Raw genomic sequence first — 14,414 nt, forward strand, 5'->3', positions numbered from 1 at the left:
CACATTTATTATGTTGAAGCCAGAAAGTTCACCTCCCTCTGGGGAGCAGCGAGAGGCAGAGTGAAATTCCTCTCCGCAAGCGCGGCTCCAGAGCTGCCGGGGAAAAAAAACCTCAGTGAAAAATTGTCACAAAATGGTCTGGTTTTGTTTGCAGCTGGGGCCTGGAGGCCACGCAATGGGTGCTCAGGCTGGCTCCGGGTGCCAGATGCCCAGTGCTCAGCACCCAGGAATGCGAATTGGGGCAATTCCTGCAAAAAAACCCCACCTCATCCTGTCCGTGGGGTGATCCGGGGCCCCAGGACCTCCTGGGGGGCGTCACTGATCTGAAGAAACACCTCAAAAATGGCTGATTTAATGATGTGTACATACGTGCAGTCACCACGGGCTCTCCTTCCCTGCCTGTCTGTCTGTCTGTCTGTCTGTCTGCCGGAGCATCCCTGCTGCCTGGCGCCAGGAGAACAGGCACGGGAGCAAACGCCGGTCAAGGTTTCACTCGAGTTTATTTATACAGGAAGGAGGTAACTCCATTTTGGGACAGAGTTAAAAAAAAACCAAAAAGGCAGCTAGACATTTGAGCCGGTGAGGGCTTCCCAATAAACACACGAAGAAAGGAAAGAAACCGGAGCAGACAGCAGATTTCCATGGAAAACAGAAGGCAGGGGCTGCCCTCCTCTCCTTGCAACGAGGACAGGGGCTCTCGGCGAGGGCTTTGCCGCGTATTGCAAACACGAAGGAAGGAAGGGGAAAAGGCAGGTCAGGAGAGACTTCATCATGATGTGAATTGACCCACAAACAACCAAAGTATTCCAGGGTTAACTTCTGCTTAGTAACAAACAAAGAAAAGCAATTAGCTGACTAGGGAGACTTGCTTTTAGTGATGGCAAGTAGCTCTGGGTTTACGATGTGGTACCACGCACCAGCTCAACTGGTGACGGCATCCAGGTCCATGAAAGCCTCCAGAGATGCAGCAGAGCCTCATGAAATGGCATTTCTTGGTACATTGCGACTTAATAACAGTGTAAAGATGTATAGAAAAGCAGGGCATGAGCCCTTCCTCCCTCTTTGTCAGCAGCAGAGGAATTTATGAGAAAAAAAAACTCCGCCCTGTGTACGACTTGAGACGATGCTGGACCAACCCTGTGGGTGCCCCATGGTGGGGGAGGCCCTGGCACCGGCCAACTCCAGCAGCTCAATCACAGCACGGCTTTACACGGGAGTAGTTTGGGCACCTGAAAGTTGAGCACGAGGGGGAGGGGAGAGCAGGTACTTGCCCAAAAGGCATCTGTCAGCAAAGTTGCTCCACGAAACTCTCAGACAACATTAACCCAACCTGGGATGGGAATCTGTTGTGATCTCCTGGTGCCGTGCTCGGGAGAACCTGGTCCTCGCTGCCGTGCCTGAGCATCGTATGTGCGGATGCACGGTGCATGTCAATGGGCTGCGCTTCCCCGTTAGCTCAAACTTAATTAGAAAAAATAAGAGCCATATGGCAATTCCGAATAGAGGCAAAACAATGTCTGTGTGTTTGGGTCTGGTATACTCAAATATTTTCCTACAGCATTAATTTTTAATTCTTACATCAGACCCACATAAGCAAACATAAATAAGATTTTATACTTCAGATAATCCATCCAGCTTGTGTTTGTTGTTACATTTACTGAATAGTCACTGCCTGCTGCTACGTACAGAAGAGCTAATAATAAATATTAGGACACAAACTTACAAGTTAAATGAGCTACAGTTAAGTAGTCGATTAAAAGGACAACCGTAATCTAAGGTTACAAAAGAGTAAGTATTGCTTTTCTAATGTGCTTTTCTCCTTCGTTTCAGTCGCTCACCTGCCAAATCCGTAGGAGGATGAGTGCATAGGAGAGCTCGGAGTCATTTGTGGCAATGTGCATAGATTAGGGGGGTGTAAGCAGGCTTAATGAGGAGAATGGGGAATGTGTGCAGATAACTGACAGGGTTCATCCCCCAGTACGTACGGAAACCCACAATATTGGCCCCGGCCGCCGAGTGGGTGGTTACAAGAAGGAGCTGTTTGTTTCCCGCTCCCCATCTGGTTCCTCCTCCCCACTGGGTCACGCCGAGAGGGATGGGCTCTGCTCGGCGTGGGCTCGCAGGAGTGCAGCGATGTCCCCGTGGGCCAGTGACAGAGCCGAGTTACCGCCCTGCAGGGAGAGAGGAGGCGAAGATGTTATCCCCCAAATCCCTGCATCTCGCCCCGGCCACCCCCGTAATACATGCAGCTCCATCCCCAACTGCCTCCACCTCTTGGCCCCACCACCACCAAGGGAGGCTGTTGCCAATCTGCCCACTGGCAATGAGTTCTCCTCCGCTCTCCAGCGAGTGGTTGCCCAGAGCTGCTTCGCACCCAGATATTTACCCGAAAACCTCCTTCCCTGCAGTTCATTCCTCGTTAAAATGAGTCACCATCTTGCAAACCTCCTCAGGGTCTTTTGAGGCTTAACCTCAACTGCACAAAATGCATCCTGGCCCTGCCTTCCCTTGGTCCCGGCCATGTGGGACTAAGACAAGTTGTAGTTTAATTAGAAAACAGTTACATAACTATAAAAGCTGCCACCGTGGCCTGTTGCCATGAACCTGCATGGGAGGAGATTCCAACCAGCCGGCCATGCTGCTCCCATCCCATCCCATCCCATGCATCCCCCTCCAGACAGGCGTCTGTTCTCAGGGGAGAGTTAGTTGCTGCCAGCTTCCTGGAGCTGAAGCCCTGCTGATTCCAGATGTCCAGGATTTTATCTATTTTTATAGGTTTACACCGGGCTGGGCTCTTCCCCCAGCATTCCTGCCCAGACGACGGCTGGGATGCAGGATGCTGCCACAGCCACCCCATCCACTGCACAGCAAGCACCAAAACCAGGGGTGCTCTCCTAAAAGCGATCCCCTGATTAGAAAGTGGACCAAAACTGTACTTCTTCACTTAAAAACCACCACTCGGGGGATTGCTGCCTGTAAAGCATGACCCTGCATGAGCTTTCCTTGCCTGGAGGCTGTGTACGTGACCGAGCCCGGTGTCGGAGCCTCACCTTGTCCGTCAGCGCGACCTGGCAGCCGGGCTGGGCCAAGAGGAGCCTGACGATGTCGGCGTTGCCGAGCCGGCAGGCCACCATCAGGGCCGTCGTCCCCTCCTCGTCCTGCAGGTTGACGTCGGCCTGGCAGGAGAGGAGGGCTCGCACCATGTCGTCCCGCTCGTGGCTCACCCCCAGCATCAGGGCAGTCTGGCCTCCCTGTAACAGCAGAGGGAAAGGCTGAACATCCCTCGCCCACTGCCTCCCACAACCCTGCTCCTTCAGAATCTTAGATATAATAATAATAATAATGAATGTTATTATTGTGTAAATATAGTAAGATTGCATATTATTATTGCATAGTACATATATCATAATAATTCCTATCAATATTGCATATTATTGCATATTATTATTAAATCACTCTAGGGCTCCTCAGCAGGTGTTTCAAGAGTTATCTGCTCTCTTGCACCATGGCTCCGTGGAGGGTCTCTGTAGAAGCATGGCCAAACTGCCAGGCTCTCAGCTGCCCCCAAAGGTCCCCCTGCCTCCCCTGGGCAGTTTAACTTAGGTCTAGACTAACTTTTACAGCTGTTTGGAAGAAGAGCTGGATGAAGGCACTGCCACCTCTGAGACCAAAATGTGTGATTGATGAACAACTGCTTGCCAGCAAACCTGGGGATCCCAAACCCCGGGGTCCACCCCGCACCGCTCCTCCCTGGTATCACTTCTTCAGACCTTGACTTTTTAGCTCACACAAATTTATTTTTGTGAAATTTTCAGCCTTCATTTTGTCTCTTCATTTGATCCAGCTCCTGTGTCCCTTCTCAGGGAGCTGGTGGGTGCCTAGACTAAGGTTGCTTTTGTAACTCTTGGGAAACAGCAACTCCAACCCAAGGTCTACCACCGAGTCTCAGCCTGGCGCTGCACGTGCAGTGTAGGAACCCAGATTATAACCCCACCCCACCCCGAGGCCCCTGTGGGGACGTGATGATGCCACAGCCTGCATAAGCTGTAAATAGGACGCCAGGAGCTCAGTAGGAGTCACTTTGCAGACACCTTTGCCAAATTTATACCCGCTGCCAGCCGGCTGCCCTCTGCCACGCTGGGTTCTCCAAGAGCAAGCAGAACTATGGGGACCCACCTGGGCAGCTCGCAGGTTGACATCCCCCTCCTTCAGCAGCTTCATCACCACCTCCATGTCCTCGCTCGTCTCGGCAGCCGCCAGCGGGGTGAGCATCACGGCCGTGTAGCCAGCACGGTTCTGCAGGTCCAGGCGGCACACACCTGGTGAGCGATGCATGGTCCCAAGGAAGGATTCAGCCCCACGATGAACGAGACAGAGAGAGACGAGCAAACGGGAGGAAAAGAGGGAATTATAAAACACGCAGCCTCATCTTCCCAGAAACAGGAGTTTCCATAATTACACGGGATTGAGATTTATCTGTGCTAAATACCTAGTCTTGTCAGCACAGCATTAGAGACTATTTGGTGCTACGCATTGCTACAGTTAATTACAACTGCTGAAGTCAACTCAATTAACTTTGAAGACCGTAACAAAAAAAAAAAAAAAAAAGGGAGGATAGCTAACGCCTTGGGCATTATAATAACGAGCCGTGTCTGATGGGCTGGGGCTCGGGTCCTTGCCCTGGGGACCCGGCCACCTCGGGCACTCAGTGGCAGGAGGGGACAAACCGCCGTGGTTCCCCGCGAGTCTGCAGCAACAATCGGGTTATAGATGTGTATGATAATCTGCCATTTCCCCAACATTCAACAGATTGTCTGGCCCATGAGAAAAGGCCAAAGTGCCTTTATTCTTGCTGAGCATGTGGGCATTTTTCCCCTGTACAAGCTCCGCTGAGAGTTTTTTCTTTCTTTGCAACATGAGCTGAAAGTTCAATAGTTTAGAATGGAGTTTTTCTGCAGCGCTGAGGGGTTTGTTGTGCTCTCAGGGGTCTGAGCCTCCAGCTCTGAGCCATGATGTAGCATTCGCTGCTAAAGGAAGCTGAGGGAGCCACCTCATCCCACCTAGACCAGGGCCATGAGAGACACCCTTTGACACAGGGACCCTAAGCCCTCTCCAAAGCCAGATTGCAAAGTCCTCAAGATATGTCAGGGCCCTGAGGGCACTAACGAGCCTTAATGCCCCTGAGGAGCCTCAGCTGGGACCCTTGTCCACACCCAGGGCTGAGCTATGGGCAAGGACGCTGGTCTTCAGATCAACCACATCTTCTGCGTAGACCTTGGCCCCATGCTTGTCCCTTGGAGGGACCTTGGGCCTACACTTGTCTCTTGGATGGACCTTGGCCCCATGCTTGTCTACTGGATGGCTCCCTTGCATGTAGGTTGTAGTTGGTCCCCAGCCCCACCTCTGTCCCATCTCCTTTTATTCCTGACTGAACTCCCTGGGAGGACCCTGGAGTTCATTCACTGTTTGCCAGGTCTGGACTGTTGATGAACCCCCATTACCTGGCTCTACACATCGTGATCATTCCCTGTGGGACTGTGCCCCATGGGTGAGAGTGACATAAAGTAACTTCCACACCCATATCCATGGCTAGCAGAGTGGCTGTTCCTACCTGTGTCTAGCAGGAGCTTCGCAATCGGAAAGTTGGAGTGGGAAACGCTGTAGTGAAGAGCTGTGTTGCCGTTTCTGTCGGCCAGGTTCACCACCATTTCCAGGAGCTGGGGCTGGATGGCCCCCAGCGCCTTGAGATACACTGCGACCACCTCCGGGCTGGAAGACTTGTGGCTCGACACCCGGAACCACTCCTGGCAGACGGTGCTCAGGACTTGCCGCTGAAAACACCAAGGTCTCACCGTTACTCCTGGGTTAGTCATCCTGCAAACCAGTTACCGTCCCAGCTCCTTGCCCTGCGTCACTTCATCCTGCGCTCTGGCATCACGCACCCAGTATTTAGCTTGTGGGTTTGGGATTACTGCTACAACTTATGGGGGAAAGGAATTTCCTGTGGTAATTTGGATGAGTAAGCAGAGAAAGCCTTCATCTTCCTTTTTTTTATTTCCCTTTTCCTTTCTTTTTGGCTATTCTAAAACTGACTCAGAGGACATCTTGTCCCCCTCATGTCCACGGGCGCCGCCTGCAACGCACCCTCAGGATAATCTTATCCATTAAACATAACAGAGAGGGAGAACCGCGTCTGAAATGGGGTTGAAAATACTGAAAATTATCTGTACCAGATACTTGTCACTTGTGGTGCCGATTTCTGAGAGGTGCTTGCTCAGTAGCTGGCAGTCGGCAAGGAAATCTTCAGAGGGTGTGCATCTAAAGGGAAAATACTTTTGTAAATCCATCACGGGACAGAACTTGCAGGAAGTATTGAAGCAGGAAGGAGAACATGCGGTTAAGGTCAGAATACATTCAGCACTTAAGTGCTAAACTTTATGGACACAAGTTGTCTCATTGATTTGACACAGATTTTAGGTACAAAGTTAAGCACTTAAACAAGTCTTTAAGTCCACATTCCCAGATCTGTATGGTCAACTTCAGCTTTTACAAGAATTCTTAAAGTGGGGGAAAAAAAAAAAATATCTTATTCCTGAAACTGCAAAGAACTTTACTTAGAAACTTTACTTGAGAGGGGAGAAATGAGCTAATTCTCACCAAATATGACTCACTCCATCTTTTCCACAGTCAGATGTAGGGCCTGAATCAATCCTCATTAGATTCTGTAGTATCTCAAAAAATACCTAGCTCTTTAAAGCCTTTTCCTATGTCTACAGAGGTCAGCAGCTGCCTTTCCACCCAGCAGAAGCACCGAAACCCAGCCCTGGGGGAGCCACTGAGCAGCACCATGTGTCCCGTGGCTTCAGAAACAAGATGGAAAGCACGATCTGGTTCTCTGGTTACCTGTCAGCCTTGTGCTGAGGGCAAGGAGCTGCTTCTGCCGATGACTCCCGCAGGTCATCATCCTCACATCTCTCCTGCGAGGAGGTCCCTGATGAAGCCCCCTCGCATTCACCTCCAGCTTTCGCCTGTGTGAGCTCCAAATCATCGTCTCTTCTCTCCATCTCGCTCTCCGCGTCCCCATCCGATGGGCTGTCCTCACAACTTGTGTCTTCGCTTGAAGTTGTTTCGTAGCTATTTGAGGACACCACATGTTATTCACTCCTTCCCCATTCGCAGCCGCGGGGCCTGACCAAGACTCATTGAAGACACCCGCTGACTCCAATGGGCCTTGGATGAAGCCCGGAGGGATACACGAGTTAAAAGGTTAGAGCCACAGCCAAACTTGGGGTTAGTCTTTTTTTTTTTTTGGCTTCTTAAGCCAGCACGAGCGTGATAGAAGCAGTTAATTAGCAGCAGGCAAGGTTACTTCAGGGACTACTCGGTTGGTTTGGAGGGATGTCCATCACACAAGCCCCAGCATGGCCAGGCAAGGGCTGTGAACCCCCTCCCTGCTGGGAGCTGCCAGCAGGTGGATGGGGAGCCAGGAGAAACATGGACCCTGTGGCAAGGTGGGACAGGCGGCGTGTCAGCAACCTTGAGGACCACTAGACAAAAACTGTCTTTGCAGCTCCAGCACATGAACACGAGGCCACCATTCGAGCAGCCCTGCTAGAGAAACCTCTCTTCTGGTTGTCCAGAAGTATCAGTAACAGTAACATCTTCCATGAAACAGAACATTTCACTCTGAGCGACCCCCAAACTTTTCTCAAACTAGTCAAGATTCCTCTACTTGCTACAAGTGGTACCCATTTCAGTGACTGTTGGTAGAAGAAGCTCTACACAACAAGACTGAGTAACACCTGATGAACCCAACAGCAGTAGCCATGGAGCTGGGAAGTCAGAGAAGCGTACATCAGCAGAAACCAGCATCCAAACTTGCACACATGGCTGTTTGCCCAGTGAAAGGACAGTGAAATGCCTTCTGCCCTCTTCACGCCAGCACACATACTCCTCGGCAGAAGATGTGCCAGTGCTGCTCTTCGAGATGCATCTACAGCTTACATGGTGGTATCTAGTGACCTCAAAGGCCCAAGAGTGCTAGAGTGGACACAACGGGAACTGGTGTTGGAGCACAACCTAAAATACAGGTCTCCTTCACCCCGAGGTAATTCCTTATTGACTGAAATTGTCTTTTCTCGGTCCCTGAAACAACTTTTGTTGGCTGTCACTGGAGCATGGAGGCAGGTTAGTGGCAGCGTGCTCACCCAGGCAATGCTGACCTCCTCCAAAACCCATCACAGTCAGTGGGACTCTTCCCATGGACCCAGCTGGGTTTTGGATGAAGCCCCAAAAGATGGGTGTGCAGAGAGTGTGAGTCCCCAGGGTGTCCCTCGCCGCGCTGAAAACACCAACCTCTTTTCTACAGGGTTACTTACGGGTTATCAGTGCTGGATTAAAGAAGGGAGAAAAGAGGCTCCATTTCAAACGGCCTTTTAATCAAGAGGTTTGGAGGGGAAAAGGGGGGGGGGGGGGAAAGAATGACTTCTTCAGCGATACAGAGGACATCACAGGTTAAAAGGCGGTTTTTATCTTCTGAACGGATGCTTACCCACCATTTACCCCAACAAACTGAAGATTCTTTTTGGTCCCATTGCCTCCTGCATGGAAACCATAACCTTTCTTTTTCATGATAGATTTAAGACTTGTGGTTGGAGAGGTTTCTAGCAAAATACAAAATAACAGATTAATTAAGCAGATGTGCCATAATTACCAATGATTATTCCCAACCTCCAGCAACAAACTACAAACCATAACCGTAAGCATCTTTGTTCATCCTAGGAGATGTTTTTTATGTCTTGCAAAACTACTGATGCACCTGGTCACGATCTGAACCTCCGTTGCCACCTTGAAAATACAAGTCTCAAACATCGCCAAGTGACTGGGAATATAAAGGAAGTGACTGGGAATTATATACTTGTCCTATGAATATAAGTAAGTTTCACTTTTGTAGTAATTTTTTTTATTTTTTTTTCAATACTAATGTATTGGAAATCTCCTATATAAATCTCCTATAATACTACATGGATGAGTCTTTCCATCAGAGTTTGAATAGTCTCACACGTATTGCTTATAAGTAATAGGTCACTTATCTATTTGCAAGCCCCCCCCCCAAGAATGAACAGGCAGCCTTTGGGTTTGGAACGCCCCGTGAGTGGGGACAGGCCTCTTCCCAGCCCAGTTGCTCAGTTTGCTTGAATTGGCTTTGGTTCTGGTGAACTTCATGCTGATTTACCCCAGATAAGCATGAGTCCTATATCCTTGCAAATTGAGATGTCCAATCCAATTAAGAAAAATTGTTATTTGACAGAATAGCCACAAGTACGGCCACTTTTGGAAGCTGATCCTGCATATAGCTGAGGCCCAGCTTTATCAGCTCCTACATGGTTTTGTTCGCTTTTTTAATTTAAGATCATACAGCTTATGATGTGCAGAGATTTGCCTTTCTCATACATGTTTAGGAGGGGCTATTTCTGATCTGACTGATACTAATTATACCACTGAGCTCCACTGCATCATCCCTGCTCACCACTTGAATAAATGGGAAGAGATTTGGCCCGGACACGTTGACACCTATGCCAATATTATTTACCCAACTGTTGATAGTGTGTGTTCGAATTCTCCTTATCCGTGGGCCCTTGCGTAGAGTAGGCAGACAGCAACGAGTTTAAGGAATTAACTAATTGGTTCTGGATGGAGCTGAGCTTGGAGGCTGGCTGTTTAATAGCGCTCGCTAACTCGGGGTAGCCATGCTCCAAACACAGCCACTGCTCCTGCAAAAGCTCCTGGATTTTTTTTACGTATTGGCCGATGGGGTCAACAGCAGGGAGATCCTCGTGGTCAGGGGGACCTTCCTCTTCCAGCCCATCTCGAGGTTTAACTTCGCCAAAGCCCGCCTTGTTTCCTCCTGTGTTTGAGCCAACTCTTGTTCCTTGAGAGCCTTCTGCAGTTCCCGCGTGAGCAGCAAGACTCTGGGTATCATAATTATTCCTGTGGTTCTGATTGTCATCGCTGAGGTGCTCGTCAATCTTCAGCTGGGTGAAGCATGGTGCATGAAGGCCAGCCTCAGTGTCAGCTTCACCAAAATGTCCAGGTCCCTCTCCACCGACACCACCACAAGCGTCTTCCAGTTTCTGATCCCTCTGAGCACCCAGCTCCATCGCCTGTGTGTTCATGTTGTCTGCTCTGCGGACGTTGCATCCTATGGATTTGGTGGAGAGGGGGATATTTACATTGATGCCTTTATCATGGGCTTGCTTGGCCCCGGTTATCTGTGAGAGGTCAGTGTTCACCGCAGCATCGTAGCACTGCAAAGCCCCGCTGCTCTGCCTGGAGTGGGGCTTGGCATCTCCGGTGTTTTCCCGGCACAACTTCTCTTCCAGCTGAGCTTTGGAGCTGGCCAGTAACTTAATGCTTTTCTCCTTCTCCTTGATCTCGTGATCCTGCCGCTCCAGCACTGCCCTGATCTGCTCAAGTTCCTCCTTCTTCTTGCTCAGTTGCTCCTCCAGAGCAGCAACCTGCTGCTTCAGTGCAGAGACTGCGCTGGGCTCTGCAGCATCACCAGGCTGAGGACCACAGCCCTCCTTGTCCTCTCCAGCCCGGACATTCCCCATCTCAGCTTCTTTCAGCACTTTTAGAGCGACTTTTCTCACACTTAACTCCCCTTCCCCAGGGTTTGTGCTCTCCTCCGCAAGCTGGAGGGTGCCCGGTGATGCTGGTTCACCCTCAGCCAAGGCAGAGCGACCGCTGGTGTCGGGGGCATCACCCTCCTCGCCTCCACTCTCCATCACCACCTGCAGCTGCGGTGTGACGGGATGCTGGCTCTGCCATGGGGGCTGCATCTGCACCAGCCCCGGGCTACCTCCACTGGGATGCTCCTTCTGCTCCAAGGAGACATCCTGCTCCGAGCTCATTTGCCGGGGCAGATTTAACACGATGCCATCAGAGTCGGGGTGAAACGTGCTTTCGGAGCGGCTCTGCTCGTGGCAGGGCTGGGGAGGGGGCCGGAGGGGCGAGGGCACCTGTCCGTCCCCTGCTGGGGTCTGGCCAGGTGGCAGGGCGGCTGGCATGCTGGAGGCTCGCAGTAGCTGTGGTCGCCCCCAGAGCTCGTCCTCCTGCCGCCCCAGCTCCGCCTGCCGCCGTGTCTCTGCCAAAAGGGCTTTTCTTCGGTAACTCGGCTCATCGGCCACGGGGAGGGTCAGCTCGTTGGGCAGGAGGGGACGGGGGATCTCCTCCGCACCCAGGGATGCCTTTCGCTGGGGGAAGGAGCAAGTCGCCGTCCAGCTCTTGCTGGGGGTGGACAGGCATCCACGGGAGCCATTCTCGGGCAGGCTGAAGTTTCGGGGCAGGGTGCTGAATTTCGGCTGCTTGGCTTTCCGGTGGATGTGAACCCTTCTGATGGTGTGGCCTTTCTCAATGTCGTCCACGTACTTCAGGAAGTCCAGGTCCAAGTGAAAGCCATACGGCGTCTCCACGGAGTAGGGGAGGCTGCGGGGCTGCTCCCTCTCCCCGTCGGGTTTAGGTGGCTGGTCGTTTGCTGAAACAACCCAAAGGAAAGAGACGATTGAGTTTTGAAGACAACAAAAAAAAAAATTAACAAAAATTATGTTCAGAGCAGGGGAAAAACATTACTGCTTTTTTCATCTCAGTTTCAGGCAGGTGGGGGCTGCAGTTTGTCATTGTGGAGGCTCGTGGTGAAGCTGCGCAGAGATGCAGCAACACGTGCAAAGGTCCGATCCAGTTTTCCGGAGGTGAATCAGGTAATTGTTGCACTGGGGAAGCCGAAAATTTGCTGAAATTGTGGCTCTAATTGGCAATTAAGCAAACAGCAGGTTTTGCAGTCAGAGCTACGTGTCTGTGTAAGTATAAAAGGCTGCCTGATATATAATAAATCCAGCTCAGAAAACAAAGGTGGAACCAATCTGTGACAATTACATTTTTCAAGGCTCTTTGTTTGGTTTTAACTTTTCGGTGGCCACGCACGGCAAGCAGGAATATCATTGCACTGTTTCATCTGCAAACACCAGGTCACAAATTATTCCTTGAAAATGATAAATACTGCACCGGGCAGAGGCCGGACCCAGACAGCGCCAGCCGGGGCTGCTTTACACAGCCGCAGCCATGCGAAACACGTGCCTCCCAAGGTGACCGGCTGCACGGCACCGAGCACGGCTTTTAATTGAGGAAAATCGCCACGAAATGCGTGACAGTGTGTTTGCCCCCCCCCAGCCATCGCAGGCAAACCGCACGGCTCCAGGTTTAATACAACTCCCCGCAGCCCGAGGCTCCTGGTTTTATACAACTTCATACGGTCAGATCCAGGCTGCAAAATTTCACAGCCCCCAAATTTCAGCCTTGAGGCTGAAAAACAGTTAAACCCCTGCATCATTGCTTGTTTTCCTTTATGCAGCAAGCCCTTGAAATAAATCACTGTGGTTTGGGCTGCTTTGCACCTCTGAGCAAATGAGCCATGCTCTATGAGGAGGAGGAGGAGCAGCTTGGTTAGGAGAAGCCAGGTCTCACGACTGCTCCCTCTCTCTCCATCCTGGTGCAGCACCTGCGTGGGGACCGGCAGAATTTGGCACAGCTTTCGGTGCTGCTGGTCACAGAGCAGCACCGAGATGCAGCCGCCTTTCTGGTGGGAAGCAGCATGTGAAAGTCAGAGGAATTGCAGAGAGAAAACATCACATAGGGAAACACGGCACAAGGGGAAAGCCTGGCCGGTGGGAGCGGAGGAGATCTGTCCTGCCTACACACCGCAGAGGATGGGAGGACAAATAGGGGCTGAAGTGAGAGCCAGGACCATGTTTTTGCTGCAGTTTAGGAAGTCTGCATAATACATGAATGATGCTTTTTTCATCTCCTGGCTCTAGCGCGTATCTACAGAAAACAGGTTATTTGCAGTATTTCTGGTGAGGAAATTACTCCAGGTTGGGTTTTTTTTTCAAGAAACAAATGAGCAAACAAATATCCCATAGTCTCCATACCATCTGTCTTCTCCATGGCGTGTTCTAATTGGGCCGTCAGTTAACCATCCTCTGACAAGCTAGGGCAGATGAGTCACTTCACCCTTGAAAAAAAGAAACAGATACTTTTAATTCAAAAAAAAAGCTCAATCATGCAAACTTAACTTCTCCTAAAGCCTTACACCTCTTCAGAGGCCACCCCCCTCTTATTCCCCATATTCTGCAGCCCGACTGCGTCTGCTAAGCATTTTCAAGCTGCTTAAATCAATAGCTCCTTTTCCAGTGGCAGCAACCCGTGCTTCACAGGCACATCCCAGGTAGTTGGTTCTTATAAAACATCCCCTGCATTACAGATGGTTTTGACTGCAAAAGAAAGAGGAGAGACGTTTAGGATAATTTCTACTGGGCTTGAGATAGATGGCACAGGGACTCTTCATCGACTCCTGTAAGCTGGATATATCCAATATAACATCTCTGAAAACAGCAAGAGATATAAACCATACACACAAATGAGTGGTTTGTCGCCTTTTTAAAAAAAAAAAATCCATAACAACCAAAGATTCAAAATTTATGTTAAACCTTGTTCAAAGGAAACCCATTAGTTCAGAGCTCATCCACACCATTATAAAGACCCTTCACCAAATTGCACTAAAATACCGACAAATTGCTTTCATATCAGGGAAGATCTTCAGGTGGAGATCTCCCACAGCCTATACCGTGACCTTCACATCCAGCCTGGTCGGTACTGCCCTCCAGCTCTTTCCCATTATGTGGACACAGGTGAGACCCTCCTGGAGCATGAGAGGAGATTAAGGCTGGGAACAACCTAGAAAAGTCCTTGGTGAAGGTTCTCTCCTCCATGCCCTTTAGAAAGACACAGGGAGGAGGCTGGCAAGGGTGAAGGAGGTTGAGGCAGTTGGACATCACTGTAGAAGGCCTCCTGATCTGCATAAGAAGGACAACATTGCTCAGAGTGAGAAGGTCTGTCTTTTCATTCCTGCTAAAAAGTGGGAGGTTCTTGGAGAGTAGGTTGCTTGTTTAGATTCTCCTTCAAGTATCTAATTTGGTTCCTGGCCAGAGATGGTCCCACAGCAGCTTATCTGGCAAGACAACTGGATATCCAGTAAAGATTAGGATATATAGAATATAGAGGTGCTGCTGTTACTCTCTTCTAGAAGCACTGACACAACGTGGTTTAACTACAACAAAGATGAGTGGGAAAACGAAGTCAAATCCTGCTGCGCTGTTATCATAGGACAGATACTTTGAAAGATCAAAACCTTTTAAAGAAACAATTAGTTCCATCAGTCAGGTAGACACGTTTAATGTCCATGTATAGCCCTGATGGAGAGTTGGGACGGTCCCAACCCAAGGAGAACATCAAAACTCTCAAAAGCTCCTCCAGTGTTGGTACCTCCTTGATGCTCACATGGCCAGATGGCAACACTG

The 14,414-nt window shown here is 50.3% G+C and overlaps 1 protein-coding gene across 1 annotated transcript; it reads right to left on the reverse strand.

Annotated features, from left to right (window-relative positions):
* Positions 1-482: 482 nt before the first annotated feature.
* Positions 483-13,069, reverse strand: KANK4 (KN motif and ankyrin repeat domains 4). The gene is made up of 9 exons (XM_074151761.1): positions 12,987-13,069; positions 9,593-11,536; positions 8,552-8,663; positions 6,904-7,134; positions 6,231-6,318; positions 5,612-5,831; positions 4,177-4,319; positions 3,051-3,251; positions 483-2,171 (listed from the first exon to the last, which is right to left on the reverse strand). The coding sequence occupies exons 1-9, from the start codon at positions 13,000-13,002 to the stop codon at positions 2,082-2,084; spliced, it is 3,045 nt and encodes a 1,014-aa protein (XP_074007862.1). The 5' UTR covers positions 13,003-13,069; the 3' UTR covers positions 483-2,081.
* Positions 13,070-14,414: the final 1,345 nt, after the last annotated feature.

This window comes from Numenius arquata, chromosome 8, assembly GCF_964106895.1.
Source record: "Numenius arquata chromosome 8, bNumArq3.hap1.1, whole genome shotgun sequence".
Taxonomy (NCBI): domain Eukaryota; kingdom Metazoa; phylum Chordata; class Aves; order Charadriiformes; family Scolopacidae; genus Numenius; species Numenius arquata.